The sequence below is a fragment of the Acinonyx jubatus genome, chromosome A1, assembly GCF_027475565.1.
Source record: "Acinonyx jubatus isolate Ajub_Pintada_27869175 chromosome A1, VMU_Ajub_asm_v1.0, whole genome shotgun sequence".
In the NCBI taxonomy this organism is placed as follows: domain Eukaryota; kingdom Metazoa; phylum Chordata; class Mammalia; order Carnivora; family Felidae; genus Acinonyx; species Acinonyx jubatus.
In genome coordinates, this window is record NC_069380.1 from 80,539,330 (window position 1) to 80,556,993 (window position 17,664).

General features: G+C 53.9%; 1 protein-coding gene and 1 long non-coding RNA gene across 5 annotated transcripts in view; one reads left to right on the forward strand and one right to left on the reverse strand.

Annotated features, from left to right (window-relative positions):
* The window catches only part of ATP11A (ATPase phospholipid transporting 11A), a 121,883-nt gene extending 109,910 nt beyond the window's left edge, over nt 1–11,973 (forward strand). The window contains exons 27-30 of one of the 4 annotated variants that reach the window (XM_027065247.2): nt 729–832; nt 2,834–2,999; nt 4,424–4,510; nt 7,710–7,848. In XM_027065247.2, the coding sequence (XP_026921048.2) occupies nt 729–832; nt 2,834–2,999; nt 4,424–4,501 (348 nt within the window). In that variant the 3' untranslated portion in view covers nt 4,502–4,510; nt 7,710–7,848. Of the gene's footprint in view, nt 1–728; nt 833–2,833; nt 3,000–4,423; nt 4,511–6,610; nt 6,714–7,709 lie in introns of all 4 variants that reach the window. The other 3 variants (XM_053218007.1, XM_053218013.1, XM_027065246.2) reach the window with 3 other exon arrangements.
* A 1,259-nt stretch (nt 11,974–13,232) lies between these two features.
* LOC113600823 (uncharacterized) lies at nt 13,233–17,636 on the reverse strand. Its single transcript, XR_008296619.1, has 3 exons — nt 15,697–17,636; nt 14,717–14,796; nt 13,233–14,537 (listed from the first exon to the last, which is right to left on the reverse strand). It is a non-coding gene; the product is annotated as an uncharacterized LOC113600823 (long non-coding RNA).
* Between the last annotated feature and the right edge of the window lie 28 nt (nt 17,637–17,664).

The window sequence follows — 17,664 nt, forward strand, 5'->3', positions numbered from 1 at the left end:
TCTCTGTCTCTCTGCTCCTCCCCAACTTGCACTGTGTATCAAAAATAAATAAACACTTTTTAAAAAGATTGTAAAACAATGTGTTGTAGAAAACTCAGTCTTTTTAAAGTCAAGCCAGATTCTTTTTTCTTTTTTTTTTTTTAGTTTATTTGGACAGAGAGGGAACGAGTGCATGTGTGCGCTCATGAGTGGGGGAGGGGCAGAGAGAGACGAGAGGGAGAGAGAATCCCAAGCAGGCTCCGCGCTGTCAGCACAGAGCCTATCATGGGGCTGAATCCCACAAACCGTAAGATCATGACCTGAGCTGAAATCAAGAGTCGGACACCTAACCGACAGAGCCCCCAGGCGCGCCTGGTCAAGCCAGATTCTGTACGCGGTACCATTCTGTGTGTCCTCCCACCATCTGCCCGAGTCTTCACGTGGCACAAAGCCCACCAGCGAGCTCCCTAGTAGTGACAACCACCATGGTGACTGTGCCGCTGGGGCCTCCCCGTTTGAGAAACACGCAGGGGCAGCCTCCCCGGGATGTGGGCCGTGGTTACCTTCTTTCTCTCTCAAAGCCTAAGGTTCTCTTTATCCTAAGCGGTTTTATGTGGGCGTTTTGGCTAAAATGAAGTTGGTGGCAGTTTGTGTGTTTTCCTCGTTATTTTCCAGCTCGCGGTCCCAGCTGTCACGGCTCCTTCCGGCCCAGGTACCAGCCTGACTGACGACCTCTTTCTTTCTTCCAGCTGGCACTAGATACGCACTACTGGACTTGGATAAACCACTTTGTCATCTGGGGGTCACTGCTGTTCTACGTTGTCTTCTCCCTCCTCTGGGGAGGGATTATCTGGTACGACCTGGGTGAAACGTTCCCCATGCCGCACATGCTCCCTTCCAGGGCCCTTATGCATTTTCTACACGACGTTCCTGTGGCAAGTCACAGCGCTGGGGCCCGGGACAGCAGGGGGAGCGAGGCCGAGTACTCCCCCCTTCTCTGGCCCGTGCTCTCCGTGGGGAGACGCAAGGAGTGCTTCCCGATCGGGCCAGGATGAGCGAGACCAGGGTGCTTGGCAGGGAACCTGGTCCAGACGGCAGGCCTGGCCTGTCTTCTCTGAAGAAGTTGCTACTGAAACGGGAACCTGGGAGGAGGTTACCCTCCTCATCACGGGTCCCACATGTTCAGTGCTTCCTGGAACAGGGCCCAGGCTGGCAGGCCTGGCTCGTTCGGCATCCCCCGTGCCAGCAGTGATGGCCAGTGTCTCGGGTGAGCCGGCGGGGCTGGCCTGGGGCCCTGTGCTCTTACAGGAAGACCGCTGTGGCTGCCGTGCTGAAAACAAGCCTGTGAATTAAACATGAGCAGGATAGTCAACCTGCAGGGAAGCCGGCAAGTTGTGATGCTGGCGTGGTACGTCCTGATGGGGCGGGCATCTGCTCTGGTGCTTTCAGGGGCACACCTGTGTCATGCTGTCCCTTCTGCCCAGAATGTCCTTTCCAACTAGCCTACTGGGTGAGCTGCTACTGATCCTTCAAAACCCTGTGGGTCATCGTCCTCCTTGATGCTTCCCTTGAACCAGCACACAGGCGGGGCAGTCCGACATGGTCACCTAAGCCTCTGTCCCTGATCCCGTCACAGCACATGCTGTATTTTCTATAACTCTCCTGTGTGCCCCCCACCTCCCTGTAAGCACGAACATTTCCTGAACATGCGTGGGACAGGGGGGTACAGAGGGCCGTGACCTGGGAGTGCCTTCAACGGGCCACCCTCTCCCCTCCACGTGTTGGCTTTGAACACAGCTCTGGATGATGCAGGTGGCCCCTGGGGGACAATGCCCCCTCTTGCCCCCCGCCTCTGGGAGTGTTGCTGGCCTCTAGTGGCCAGATCTTTACACTGCATGTTCTTGGGGACCCGCAAGTGCTGAGCTGGATGGGCTTCTGGTGGTTTCCAGCCCGCCTGCCCCCAGCTCACGGTCTGTGCTGGTCCACGTTTAACGCTGAGAGTATGTCTGCCCCACTCACAGGCAGTAGGCGTAAGAATGGTGGAACTAAGTCAGGGTCACCGCCAGAACGTTAACTGTGGGTTCCTTCTGGCTTCTCTCGTGGAGCCCAATGTAGATGTTTTCTCTGAATTCTGGATTTGCCTGGGAACGAGGCCATTTCATGCTGTTTTTGTAGAAAAGATGCCAATTTGTTCACAGGATGAGCCTTGGGTACTTAGCTGGCTCTGCTGACCAGAACCCACACTTGCCTTCTGCATGGTTAAAGATTTTTTTTTAATATTTATTTATTTTTGAGAGAGAGAGACAGAGCATGAATAGGGGAGGGGCAGAGAAAGAGGGAGACACAGAATCCGAACAGGCTCCAGGCTCCGAGCTGTCAGCACAGAGCCCGACATGGGGCTCGAACTCACTAACCGCGAGATCGTGACCTGAGCCGAAGTCAGATGCTCAACTGACCGAGCCACCCAGGTGCCCCACCTTCTGTGTGTTAATAGCCTTTGCTCAGGTTATGATTCTAAGATACAAAAACAAAGCAAAACAGAAAAACCACCTATTTTAATTTTTTAAAATCTTTTTTCCGGTCCTGACCGCTGCAGGGCTCTCCTCTGGCTGTGGGATGACTCCCTAGAATCCCTCCCTCCTCCCCTGTTCCTTAAGGCCCTGCAGCCACTGCTTGTGAGTAGTCAGCACACAGGCCAGGGGTCTGGGCCGATGAGTATCGGTGACAACAGTAAGAGCTCCCTGAACAGGTGGGTTCTTCGTGCCAGCAGAGCAAACAGGCTGCGGTTTTGGCGTCCTCCCAATGACCTCTGACCTGCCAATCTGTCCTTTTTCTCATGTCCTTGGTGCTGCAGGCCCTTCCTCAGTTATCAAAGGATGTACTTTGTGTTCATCCAGATGTTGTCCAGCGGCCCTGCCTGGCTGGTCATCATCCTGCTCATCACTGTCAGCCTCCTTCCCGACGTTCTCAAGAAAGTCCTGTGCAGGCAGCTGTGGCCCAGCGCCACAGAGAAAGTCCAGGTACTGGCTGCTCGCAGGGGGAGGGACGGCATGGGGCGGGGCAGGGCGGGGCGGGGCGGGGCGTAGTCCCCAGTGTCCAGCCCCAAACAGGCACTGTGATCCCTGTAAGGACAGCAGGAAAGGTTGTGTTTGGAAATGTGATAGGTCCAAGTATTACTACTGAATTTCATGACACCATATAGGATTTTTTTTTTAGTTTATTTATTTATTTCAAGAGAGACAGAGAGAGTAAGCAGGGGAGGGGCAGAGGGAGAGAGAGAGAGGGAGAGAGAGAATCCCAAGCAGGCCTCCATATAGGATTTTAAAACATTGAGGTAGATGAGATTCAAGACTACCCATGTTTAGATCCAAACAGCTACTCCGCTGAAATAGAAAATGGTCGAGAGAGAAGGATTAAGCCAACACAAATGACAAATTCTTTTGCGGAAATCTAAAAAAGTTTTTTTAATTAATCGTTACTTTGGTGGTAAAACTGCATTAGTTTTAGGGATAGTGAATGTGGCCCAAAACTTGAGCATTTATATTGGGAAGTTCTGGTGATTTCTAGGCTCACTTATTTTCCCCAACCTCAAATTGAGGCCAACAGGCTGAATTGTGGGTTCAGGAAAGAAGCGACGTATGCAGAATGCCCCATCAGCACATGTCACTCAGAGCTTCTCAAAACCACTGTGGCCTGCTCAGGAAGCATCCCCCTACCCCTGTGATCTCAGGGAGGGCACGCCCCCATCCCCCCACCCTGTGACCTCAGGGAAGGCATGTCTCCCATCCCCTACCCTGTGACCTCAGGGAGGGCACCCCCCCCATCCCCCCACCTGATTTTGCCTCTGGAGCAGAGCCCCTGTGAGGAGAAGGGAGATCCTGCTGGTTGTGCAGAAGCCCAGGCAGGGCGGTTCCTGCAGGGCTCACGTCTTCCCTGCTGAGCACAGGTGGTTGTGCAGGTGAAGGCGGGGGGATGTGCAGGTAGGAGGCTAATTCGCACACTTCAGGCCCAGGCCCAGGCCCTGGCCCCGGTGGGGTCGGCGAGCTTTCTTAGAAAGAAGTCTTGCGCCAATTTAAGACGTTGAGCCCAGCGCCCCGGCTCCTGGTGATTCCCTCCTTTGTGGGTGTTTGTCGACTCAGCACTGGCAGCACTCAGGAGTGAGTGGGTGTTTGTGAACGACTTCACCCTGAGCTCCGTGGCGTGGCCGCCCTTAACCATGAGGACGGCGGGGCGGCAGGAAAGGGAGGCCTCTGCCCGGCTGGGTCTGGTCTGGGCAAGGGAACGCTTGTGGTTTGCTTGGAGGTGGCCGATTAACCGGGCTCAACCGCCTTAACTTGTTTCTCTTTTCCCTTCCTCCTGCCCTTTGTCTCCAACCTATCTGCCTCAATAACCACCCCCACCCTGTCTCGCTGCGCACGGCCCCCCGGCCCCTGTGGGACTGCAGACTGAGAATCAGTGCCTTTCTGTCGAGCAGTCCACCGTCTTTATGCTCTCTCAGACCTCCAGCAGTCTGAGTTTCTAACGGAACAAGGTGATGCTTTTCTGTCATTCGGCATGGTGGGGTTACAGTCGCAGGAAGCAGAGGGCTGACCTTCCTGAGAGCCGTGCGCACACCCCCTCTGGGGAGTGTCCGGTCCCATGGCGGGAAGCCCTGGGGTGACCTGTGTCTTGAGATGCAGAGAGGGCTGTGTTCTCTCCATGCCAGGAACTCACCTGTGTGTCTCTCTGGGTGTCCATTTGAAGTACCAGGTCCCCTGCCAAGGTGCGGCCATGTCCTTCCTGCGGGCATAGGGCTGCACCACCTTACACTGGCCACCGAGTGGGACTGGCTCCCAAGTCACAGGAGCCCAGGTGGGCAAAGTCACCTCAGCACCACCGGTCTCTCCTCAGCCCGTGGCGGATGGAGGGCAAGGCCTCCTCACTCACAACCCCCCTCTGTGGACCTATTCTGTGTACAGGGAAACTGAGGCCATCACGTTAGAGTATGCTCAGGACCCACAGAGCATTGCAGAAAAGACCAGACTCGGGCTGAGCCACTCAGACTGTGGACTGTGTGTTGGGTCAAGTGTTTCTCCAAATTGCCTTTTAGCTTATTTTTTAAAATCTGAGTATTTTTAGACAAAGCCCTCTACTTTGCTGTAAACGGCGGTAGTGGCTTATTTCGCTGCTTACACGGAAGTTTTCTGTGGCAGGCACCCAGGGTCACAGCCTGTTGCAGAGCCAAGATTTTAGGCACAAAGTTGTCCAGAGATGGCTTTCAGTCTGTTTTTCAGCAGTTTATTCATGTAGCTGAATACCACGTTGACGTATGCCTCAAAATTAGTGATGCTTGCATCACTGTCTCCCAAGGCAGCTTATTCGTAGGAAAATACCTTTAATAATGTTTGATTCTATACAGTTGAAACACTTTTTTAACTCACAGGATGGTACATTTTTTTTAATTTTAGTAATTATCAGCAATCAAAATTTTTCTGTTAAAGTGCCATCAGAATTTGCTAGAATGAATTACCTAATTTCATCTCACTGTCAACCAACTTATTTAAAAAACATCTAGAATGCAATTATTAGGAACACCTTAAGTCACAGGATGTGCTTGTGAAATTGATTAAATCCTGTCAACTCTGGGCTAAAAATCTATACTTTCACTACGGAGGCAGTTTGTTAAGACTCCATCTTGGAAGCCTGCCTCTAGCTGCTGGAGAAGGTTGGTGCTGGGCTCCCTGCAGTGTACTCGGCCACAAGGGGCAGCCCACGGGTGTAGCCACACCACGGAGTGCCTGGCACACACACGGGTGGATATGCCTGTGCTTCTGGGAAGCCACCCGACGCCTGCAAAACTTTGGAGGAACAGAGCCTAGACCGGTCCTCACTTCAAATGGACAGTTGTTTCCTCCCATCTGTTCTGATACAAAGAAAAACCTCACAGGGGCCAGGTTTCCAGTGTAGACCGATGTGACCCATATATGTGTATTTCTGTCTGCATTTAGCTGTATTCTCTATACAATCCCACCTGTGCAAAGGGCAGCGACCGCACCTCTCTCCCCAGAAGACCTTGTACTTCCCGTACTCACGTCTCAGACCCTGTACCTGTCCACCTCTTAACGATTCTCTTCTCCCGACCACTGAGAAACTAATACGGTTTAACTAGAAAGCCGGCGCTGGGAGGCCTGGCCCCGTCGACCTGCGGTGCTGTGACTCCAGAACCCTTCAGGGGTCTAGCCTCAGGCCGGGACTTCTGCGCTCCTGGAGTTGGGGCCAAGGGGCAGGGGACCAGGGTGTGGTACCTCCCCTTTGGAGCGAGTGCGGCCAGTCTGGGTCCTCTAGCCGGGGCTCCCCCACGGGCCCTCGGCCGCCCCGGCCCTCGGGCTCCATCTGGTGAAGGGTGCCATCAAGAAGACCCGCTCCTTCCCCGACGGTGCCCATGTCGAGAGCCCGTGCCCGCCCCACGGCCCCAGCCCGCACAGACTTCCGCGGCCAACCACATGCCCTTTGGGCACAGAGGGGCCTGGTCCAGCGGTGCCCACTGGCAGAGCAAACCCCACGTCGGCCACGAGGCCAGACTGTGCTCACGGACGGGAGGCGCTTCTGGGGCCGGGCGCAGCCCCTCTCAGTATGTTTCCTCGCCTTGCAGCAGAGCACGAAACTCAAAGCATCGGTCGCTGCCGCGCCCAACACGGACCGGCCACTTCTGAAGGACCTCTTACCGCGGCCGAGGCGCCACTAGCCAAGGATAGGTAACAGTGTCCGCCACGCCGCCCAGTGGGCCTCCCGGGTGTGCTGTGGTCCTTCCAGACGGTTTGTTCTTCCTCCAAAGTTTTGCTGTGCTGTGCCATTTTTGATAACAGGGGTTCATGGTGAAAAAAAAAAAAAACCCTGCTTTTTATGCACACGTGTGTGTTTCTATCCCAGGTAAGTGACGTGCCTGAGAGTGGCCGGGCCACACACGGCCGTGCACTGTGCCCACACACACGTGTGCCGTGGCCCGTGTTGTCCCACGTGTGTTTATGAGCTGCTACTCCCCCAATGTGTTCAGGGTTCATTTTGCCAGAACAAAGCCTGTTCCGTGGACTTCGTTGTCGAAACAGCTTCACCTGAAAGGTCTATCAGGAAAGAGTGTATTTTGACAAAAAAGGGGAATGTTGCATGATTTGCATTGAACGCCGGCCCAGACAGATGTCTCGCACAGGCCTTCTGCTGTCCACAGGCTGTCGCGTGGAGCCACATCTGCCCCTGAGAGGCACAGACTTGCAGCCACGCACAAAGAACACTCTGAGTTAGGTTTTTGAAGTGTGACAGGCACATCTGCCTGGGGACGGTTTTCCTTTAAGACCGATTTCTCCTTGACTGCTCCCCCACTCCCCACTGCCCGGTAAACCTCAGGACGTCTAGGCCAGGCCACAGGGTCCCGTGAGCTGTCAGAATCTGCACAGACTGTGTTTGCGTGCGTGGAGGTGACCGTGGACCCCGGTCTCAGTCCCTCCGGCCTCTGGAAGAGGCTTTGCATGTTGACATGCATCATCTTTGCCAGACGGTGGAGCCAAGCCGGGGAGCCATTTGTAGCCAGAATACGGTCACCACGCTGGCTTGGTGCCCTAGTTCAGATGGGTCACATGTGCCCACTCCCCCACCGCATCTGGAACGGGAGCCCCCACAGGCAGCATCAGCGCAGGTTGGGTGGGGTTCCTGTGGGGGGTCCTGGGACTGACACTGTCTGTCCTGTTCTCCAACAGAGCACACGCGTGCACGGCCAGAGCCGCCTCCCGGAACTCACCCTCCTGGCCTGTCGGCGGAGCTCCAGCCCCTGGGCCACGTGGCCAGGCCCACACGCAAAACAGGAGCCACTGTCGTGGCCTCCCCTCTCCAGTCTCCCGCACAGCCATTCTGTCCCTGTGCCCCATGGGGGGACCACTGGCGGACAGGCCATCAGTCCAGACCTCTGAGAGCCACACGTGTGAGCCTCTCCCCACCCTAAAGGAGGGACCAGGGCAGCGGGACTTGTCTGGAGCTTGTGGCCCGCATGTCACCTCTCCTGGCTCTGGTGGCCTCACACTGCCTCCGACAGGCATTCAGTTGTGTTGGGAAGAAGGGCCCCAGGGCCTGCTGTGTCCCCACTGCATGGGGCCTCCAGCCTCAGACACCTCCGGAGAAGGACACCTGTGTGGACGTGCACCGTGGACGTGGAGCACAAGTGGCCACCCCACCGGCTGTGCTGAGCACGGGGGGCCTGTCCTCACCATGGGACGGGCTGGCCTTGCCTCTGTGCCTCCTTGTCCACAACCCTCTGGTCCTCATGCTTCTAGAACTGGCTGGACCAGCCCCTCAAGCCACGTGTTCCCACGGCCTGTCAGCATCGTGGCCTGTGCCCTGCTTCTGTCCAAACCCACCACACGGTGGGGCTGGCCTTCAGGGTCCTGTCTGGTGTGGAGTTTGTTTCTTCGAGGGGGTGCTAGCGTCCCCCGTGTGTTGCAGGGTGTCTTTGAGTCTTTCCTGTCTGCTGGCTGCCCCATGGAGAAAACAGAGTATCGCGTGTGAAGAATGAGTAATACCGTCCGTGTGAGCCTTCCCAGTACAAGCTCTGAGATAGTTATCCTCACGCCCCCAAGAATAGAGCCTCCCCATGTTCTCTTGTTGGGAGAAGTCTCCCCCACTTGTTCCGGGGCAGACCGCGGGCTGTGACGGTCTGACCCCTCCATATCCTCACTCAGAGGTGCCCTCCGGGGGCCGCGTCCATCTTCCAAGATCCATTTCTGGCCCACACTGGTCTGATGGTGAGTCGGCCTCTGAACCCCGAAAAGCAATATTGCCATCCCAGACTGCTGCCCACACTCAAGACCTTGACCAAACATTGTGTTTTCTGTTAGATGCCCGCTTTGTCGTCATCTGTGCTGCCCAGGGCATTAGTTGGGGTGGCAGAGCCATCAGAAGGCTGGCGTGCTGACAGTCCCTGGCACTTCTCTGCACCAGTAATTGTTTCTAGAAATAACCTCTTTGACATAGCCTTAATGGTCCGGAAGGAAACTGAGATTTCAGTCTGAGATTCAAGTTCACATGTTGAAACTGATGCCTTTTAAGAAAAGCATCACCCAGAAGCTAAGGTACAAGCAGGCACCTTGCCCACTGCGGATCCCGTGCTGTGGAACCGGGGACGTCGGTGAGTGAGCCAGGCGTCTACTTCGGAGATGCGGGATTTCAGGTGTTTTTGGAAGTTCAGGTTTCATAATTTGATTGTATAATGTTTCGCCTATAAAATATTTATTTGAACTAGGGGGTTAATTCAATGCGTACACACAGTGGTGGGGATAAGTTCAAGTGAAGTGGAAACACCATACCAAAGACCAGGAGACAGAACAAAGAGTAAGAGAGGGTCTCCGCCATGAGGGTCCTCGCCACGCCCTCCGCTCCGCCCTCCCCACGCCCTCTCCGCTCTGACCTCTCACGCCCTCCCTGCACCTCTGTCCCTGGTCACGCCCTCTGCCCTCGCCACGCCCTCCCCCCCTCCCCGGCTACGCCTTCCGGTAATGCCTCGGTCACGCCCTCTGGCCCCGGCTGTCAGGTCCGCGCCGGACCTTGCGAACGGTGGTGTGTGCATTTTTACAGCCGTTTTTAAGAACCTACTATGGGTATAAATGTCCCCCCCCCCCCCGTAGGGGGACAGATTCTCCGTATGTTTAGTTAACAAATTCTTTGTAATGTATTTTTTTAGAAATCTTAAAATTGCCTTTGCACTGAAGTATTTTCATAGCTGTTTCTATCTCTTTTATTCATTTATTTGTTAACATACCGCACCTAATTTTTAAAGTATGTTTTTAAAGCTTTTATTTTTTAAGTTGGTGAACTTTTGGCCACTTCACATTTAAATTCTGGTGAGAGTTTTGGCTGAATGTCTCAATACCCGATGAATGTGAATTTTCAGATTTGATTTTATTCTCTACACCTGTTTGTTTTTGGTGTTTCCGGTGGCAGTGATTAGTTGAAGGCATATTTAGAGCACAACGTTTTGCTTGCTTTTTCTTCACAGTTGATTGTGATTGTCATCTGCTCTTTGTTTTGTTTTCGATTTCCATCCTTCGGCCTTAAGATAGAAGTTTCTCGAGGGATGGTTCAGTATCCTCTTTCCACCTGTATTGAGACGGTCACCGTTTACCTCTGATGATGCAAGTCTCCTTATGAAAGTCCCTAACCCCTTACATGCTCCAAAATGTCTTTTACAAAATTGGGAAATATTAAGTGACTGTGCCTGATCATTGGAAACAGGGGCGGGAGACAGAGCCTCAGAGGTAAGGAAGAACCCGCTGAAAGGCCGCACGTGGGACTCCGTGCGATCTTTCACCAACAGTAGTTAATAATCACTGGCCTTAAACTGACCTTAAAGCAAGACATGTCAACTTTTAGCATTTTTCTTAGTTTTGAAAACCTTGTCCAGGACTGCACATGTTAATGAATTAATTCATAATTTCCCACACTGGTCCCAGCATCTGGTTCTGGACCCGCACACCATCCCCTAAGAACAGGTCACCAATAAAGCACGGGTGGTCCTGACCCAGTCACCGTCTCTCTCCTGCTTTCAACTCCGAATCTACTCAGGGCCACAGGCGTGCACGTGTCTCAGCATGCACGCACACACACAGTGCACACACGTACGCACTCCCTGGGCCCTGTGCATCCTGCCTCCCTCCTAAGGGGACCCTGCCAGGAGCTCCGGCAAGGCCAGGCTCCTTAGACCTCGAGCCTTGTGCCCTGGCTGGACGCCGGAGGCAAGCGTGGACGGACAACGCTGCGGTGTTCTGGCCTGATAAGCGTCTCCTGTTCGGGGGTCCCCCCCCCACCCGCCACTGACACCTGCCTGCAGCTGTGCCCTCAGGACGGTGGCAGAGAGGCTCCTCTGTGACCCGGGCATCCCTGGGCTCTGGCTGGCACCCTGCCTTGGGCAGCTGGGGAAACACACCCTCTTCTCCCAGACCAGCCTGTGCATTTGACTCCATAGGGTGAACGCAGAGCACAGAAGCCTGGGGGGGCGGTTCCTGAGCCTGGGAAGGAGGCCGGAAATGCTTCTGCAGGTACAGGTTGATAGAATTGTCCTTTGGCCTGGTGAGATTTTGCAGCTTTAACTACAAAAATGTCTCCCACCTGCTGTTCTCATTAGTCTCGAATAGTTGCACGTCAACCAAATGTTGAGTGCAGCCTAAGGGAGTTCTCCGCCTTTTTTTTTTTAAACCAGTAAGTGCATCTGTTTTGCACTGACTGGTGAAACCTAATGCAACAGCTTTACTTCACCTTGAAAATCACATTATTTATTTAACAGCTGCGTGTCACGTTTCGTTGTTCAGTGTCTTGCCTTCTCCATTTCTTTTGGAAGTTTCCCATTTAAAAACAGGAAAAATGTCAGTTGGCAAATGCAATTTTTTTTTAAGCTAGCGGGTGGGTGAGCGGGAATGAGAATCATTCTGATATTGTCTAGAAACAAAGCTTTAATGGAGATGTGTTGGAAGTATTATTAAAGGGTGATTCTACTTTTGCAGAAAAAATCTAAAGATCAGTTTATATAGCTTTATTTTTTACCTTATGAAAATATACAGAATTTTAATATGCATATATTGTCTCTGACTTAAAATTATGACGTGTCTGCATTGCCATTTAAAATGTCCATTCATTATGTAACGTAGTAAAAGAGAACCTTCAAAATGCATTTAACATGAACGGTATCTATAGTTGTCATCATTATAAATACTGGAATTTATTTTTAAATTATTGAATATAGTAGGTGCATTTAAGATGGCCGATCAGCCTCCAGATAGTAATGTTAACCTGCTTTCAAAAATTAAATTGTGATTAAACCAAATCTTACATTTCTGTAAACTTTATTTTGTATGCTACTGTTTTTAACTTTTATTTCTGTAGATAAAGTATGACTTGATAATATTAATTATATTGGACTTTTCTGCAGATTATCTAAGCAGGAGACTTGAATCTGCTTGCAATAAAGAAGAAAAAATGTCTGGTTTGGTTTCTTTATTAATAAAAAAAGCAGCAGTTGGGCTTAAATCTCTGGGGACAGAAGCTGCAGGGTGAACCTCTCAACCTGAGTGTGTGTCTGGGCTGAAGGTGGGGTGTCCTCCCAGAAATGGGGGGCAGCGCCTGCATTCACCGATCGCGGGATCGCCGGCTGCCCTCGTACCGTCCTGCCCTCGCACCATCCTGCCTGCACCTGCACTCATCCCGCGCCCTCAGGCCCCTGCACCCTCCGCTCACACCCAGCTAGGCCGGGATGGACTGCGGGCTGATTTTGTGCATCCGGCTCCCCACCCACTCGGGTCCCAGCGCTGCCCCTTCCTCCTCTGGGGCCATTTGCCCCCACACTGCCCAATGGCCACTGCCCCCCCCTCCAGTTCCTTGTCTGAGGACTGGCCTCGGACCCACAAAACCTGACTCCAGGCCCCAGATCCTGGGATTCTGTCCCAATTAGGGTGGCAAGGATAGAGCCCTAAGGTTGGAGATGCTCGGTTCTGGGGTTGCCACCTCATGGGCCTCCCCAAGCCCCTGGGAGGAACCAGGTCAGGCCTAGGGTTCCACCGTGTGCAATTCTAAATTTGGGGCTTTTCCCGGCCTTGTGCACCACAAGCACCACACAGCAAGTGTATCACACGCTGAGCGGGTGTCGGTCACAATCACCAACCAAACGCTAGTGGCCAACACCAGACTCTAGGAAACACAACAGGAAGTAAATGCCTCCAGTGATTCTGGGGCCCCGGGGCCTCCGGTGCCTGTTGTTGGTTGTCCAGTTTTCACACCTGTCTCAGGTGGCCCGAACCTGGGGCCACGCTACCCCTGGCGGCTGATGAGTACACTTGCCTGGCTTGAAGCTCGAAGATGTAACGGCAAACCCACTCACCTGTGCCCACGTGAACACAACCGTGCATATTACCTGGTCCTATCCTAGCTTAACAACACCCTCTTTCATGGGAAAGTCTTGAGAACATATACTTTCTCAATTTCTTTCCTGCATTAAGGGGATACCACTAGCATTTTTTTTAATGTTTATTTTCGAGAGAGAGAGCGTGAGGGGGGGCGGGGCAGAGAAAGAAGGAGACAAAGGATCCGAAGCAGGCTCCAGGCCCTGAGCTGTCAGCACAGAGCCCGACGCAGGGCTCAAACTCATGAACCCAAGATCATGACCTGAGCCAAAGTCTGATGCTTAACCTACTGAGCCACCCAGGCACCCCTAAAACTTAATATATTAATTCCCCTAGGGAAAATACTCACCTTTGTACATTTTGTACATTTTTATGATTTCAGGACTCATTGGAATAATTCAGGAACATTGAAATAGCAAATGTCTAACTTATCACCGAGATGCATTCACTTGTCCTAATCCGAGAACCTGTCAACTATTAACCAGATGAAGAATTTCTCAGACACTGAAGACACCAACCCCATAGTTAGTGGACAGGTGTCATGGCTAAAACCAGCCAATCTGGAGTAAGTACTTGCTGCTCAACGTCCAGAGAAATTTACACTTAAGGCCCCACAGCACATTACTGGAGGCGACCTATCGTGTCTCCTTACAGCATTTTCTTTGCAGACCCATCAGCAAGACACTAGAAATCACAACATCCGGAAACCACAGTGCTGCTGTGCCTGGCACCCTCGGGGCCCACTGACAGGCGCTGTCCTAATTTATTGTTTTTTAATGTTTATTTATTTTTTTTTTTTTAGAAAGAGAAATCCAGAGAGGGACAGAGAGAGGTGGGAGAGAAATCTCAAACAGATTCTATGCTTCCAGCACAGAGCCTGATGTGGGGCTCGAACTCACAAACTGAGATCATGACCTGAGCCAAAACCGAGACTCAGACGCTTAACCTACCGAACCACCCAGGTGCCCCCTAATTTATTTGTTTAAACTTTAATAAGAAATACGGATTCCTTGGTGCATTGCTTATGAAGAGTATATTAGCCTTTAAAACTCCTTGCACAAAATCATAATTTGAAAAAAATCCACATCAATGTTCTTATTCACTTGGTTTTTACAAGATTCAAAGAGAGAGAAAGGGTTTTGAGATCATGAAGGATGAACAGATCCTCTTGAGAATCTCAGATAGTTTTAGTATCTTTAGAATTTTATCTTTTAATTTTTTAATGTTTATTTATTATTGAGAAACAGAGAGAGACAGAGCATGAGCAGGGGAGGGGCAGAGAGAGGAGGAGACAGAATCCCAAGCAGCCTCCAGGCTCCGAGCTGTCGGCGCACAGCCTGACGTGGGGCTCAAACCCACAGACCGTGAGATCATGACCTGAGCCAAAGTCGAACGCTTAACTGACTGAGCCACCCAGGCACCCCAGTGTCTTTAGAATTTTTGAAGACCTACTAGAAAGTCTCAAAATATGACTTAACTATCAAAATAAATGTTTTTAAAAAATATTTATTTTGAGTGAGAGAGAGGGAGCACAAGGGGGGAGGGGCAGAGAGAGAAGGAGAGAGAGAATCCCAAGCAGGCTCCAAGCTGTCAGCACAAAGCCCAACGTGGGGCTTGATCTCATGAACTGTGAGATCATGACCTGAACTGAGATAAAAAGTCAGACACTAAACTGACTGAGCCACCCAGGTGCCCCTCAAATAAATGTTTTAATTAGCTTAGACTTTGTTTTGTTTGTAAATGATTACACTTCCTCAATCTTTATAAGCCAGTGGAGTAAGAAGTGTCTATGTCCTGGGAGGGCAAACAGAGGCTAAAATACTGACCGGTGACGTCCCGCATGTCACACTGAGACCCTGCTACTGCTGTCAGTGTTTGTGGGCCATCCCACGATGGTAAGTACTACCTGGGCAGGACAGCAGAAAGGATGATCAGGCAGGGGCGCAGAGACTTTTTTGCAAGAGCAGTACATTTACGTAAAGGATTTAATCTTAAATGGTAGTTTCAAACACAAGGAGAAACGGGGACCATCTGGAAGGCAGAGGGGCCTCCCTAGGCTGGCCACCGGGCACAGTGACCGACAGGGACAGCTCTGTAGGACTCCAAGGGGAGGGCACATATGCCACTGTCACAGCCTCACGGGTGTGGGCAGAAATCTCAACAACTGATTTGGAACCCGCAGGCAGACTTCAACTCACACCTGTCGGGACCAACCTCAGAACCCACTGGAGCTGAGGCCTAGGGTGTGTGCTGGGAGTGTGCACTGGGGTTGTGTGCTGGGAGCATGTGCTCACATGCTGGAGGCCTGTGCTCGTGTGCTGGGGGCCTGTGCTTGTGCGCTCGGAGTGTGTGCTGGGGTTGTGTGCTGGGGGTGTGTGCTCCCATGTTGGAGGCCTGTGCTCGTGTGCTGGGAGCGTGTCTCGTGCACCGGGAGTGTGTGCTGGGGTTGTGTGCTGAGGGAATGTGCTCGTGCGCTGGGGACCGAGGGCCGGCTGGCAGGGAGAAGCCCAGCCTCTCCCCTGCAGTCTCCCCTCTCATACTGATTCCTTCACAGTAAGCAGATGATGCTACCTGCGAATTCTCCCTTGTATTTCTGCTTGGCTGTGCACCCCTAGAGCCCCATTTGTGGTGGTAACTTCCTCGTGCCTCACCTCGTGCCTCACCACGGGCCTCACCATGGGCCTGGGGGGCTGTGAGAGCCACAAAGTCGCACAAAGGGCTCGTGGCGCCTTAATGAGCAGGACGCCAGCAGGGTGCTGCTCGGGCCAGCTTTGCACTTGGGGGAATTCATTTCCTCTCGAATTACCTCAGCTTTGGAATCAGCCCTCACGTTTTCCAAGCAGCACAGACGTCTCATTCTGTCCTCTGTACATCCACCGTGTCGGTGACCCTGCACCAAAGCAGAAAGCTTTCGTGGAGAAGGAACAATGTTCTGGGCTGCAGGTTCCGTGGCCGCGCAGGTGTGGGTGACTGAGCTGCGGGTCCCGGATCCTGGGCGGGAATCCTGCCTGTGGCAGCCGCACTCGGGTTCGGAGCCCAGGCCTGGCTGGCCCCTGGGATTGGAGCCTGCAGGCCGCACACATTCTCACCGGGGTCAGAGCACGGGTCCCAGCCATCTACCCTGGTCTTCTCCACCAGCGGCGCTGTTTGCACATCCTGCAGAGCCGCCCTCCTGCGCCACCTCGCTTTGGCCGTGGTATTTCCTGCAGCCTCCTGAGAGCATCTCTTACCCGAGGGCCTTTGATGCTGTCCTGGGGACCAGGGCACTGGTCTCAAAGACACAGGCAAAGCGCACCACACTGGAGCCCCCCGGCCTCACTGGGGCCCCTCCAAGAAGAGGAACCTGTCTGGGTCTTGGGGCCGCTGCCGGCCACCAACCCTCTGCCAGGCAGAGTTTCTCCTTCCTCTGATTTCCTGTCCCCCTCAAGCCACCTGCTCCTTCCTGAGCCAGCCTGCCCCCTTCCTGGTGAAGCCTGCCTGCTCTGTCCACGCACTCAGGGACCCATCCCGCGCTGTGCCCACCGCCTGCCCCAGGACCTCCCAGGAGAGCGTGGCACCCGCGGGTCCCGCGTTCCAGGCCGCCAGAGCCTGGACCCTCCGCAGAGCTGCCCCAGCCTGTGCCCTGGCCACCAGGGTGCCCACTGGGTGCATACAGATCTCCCACAGGTGACGTACAGAGCCACACCCGGGGGAGGAAAGTCCTCCTGCAGGGTCAGTGCCAGGCACCCTCCTCCAGGTCAGGGTCACCGTCCCCTTCGTGGGGCTTAGGTGTCCTGGGCTTAGAGCTGCCTTGGGTTTACATTTATTTTCCTATTGGCAGAAGCCCGTTGTTTGATTTCAACAAGCCACCCACCTTTACCCACTCCATGCGGGCGCTTTAAAGGCTCAACCAAGATGAAGCTTCCGTGCGGGTCAACACTTAGGATGTTCTGGATGCTGCACCACGTTCACATTCCAGCTCTACTCCAGAGGCTCCCCTCCCTGAACCTGGGAAATCACAAGAATAAAAGGTTTAGTTCCTCTCCCTGGAAACAGGGGTTGCAAGGCTGGGTACTCAAGCCAGCCTGAGGGACACGGGGGCCCTGCCACCTTGGCTCTCTGGGCTGCCCTCCCGGGACATAAATACGGAGGGGTGCAGGGAGCCCCTGCCCACGGGTGACCTGGGTCGTGAGAACAGGCAGCTGCAGTGTTTCCAACAGTGCAGTCTGGTTCTGACCCCCGTCCTGCCCCGGGCACCGCTTCCCCCAGGAGCCTCCCCCCCACACACACAGCTGGCCTGGTGCACCACAGCAGGCTTTGTGGCCACCCAGCACCCGGCCGGCCACGCCCCCCCCCCTTCTCCTGACAAGGTCGTGGGGAGCTGGGGGATCCGAGCCCGGTCCAGGGCTTCCGAGCAGACGCACAGCTCCTTCCGGGTGGCTCTGCGCAGGTCCCCCGAGGCAGGGTGAGACCCCGGGGAACTGGGGTCAGGCCGGGGTCAGCCCCAGGGCAGAACTCCAAGCCCAGCCCGTGTCCCCTTTGGGTGTGCGATGTGAACCCGGTCCGGGGCGACCCTGGGCGGAGGGGCACGACCCCGGCCCCCAGACACGCGAGGAAGGGAAGGGCGGGCTGGGGCATCTCCTTCCCCTCCTGCCGCCCCCCTCCGCCTCCGCGGCCGCCCCTGCCCCAGACCTTTACCCCTCTCTCTCCTCTCCCGCCCCCTGCCTGGAGCCCCTCCTCTCCCTCCGCTCTTCCCGCGGCCTTCACCCTCCCCCTCCGCCCTCCACCACGGCCC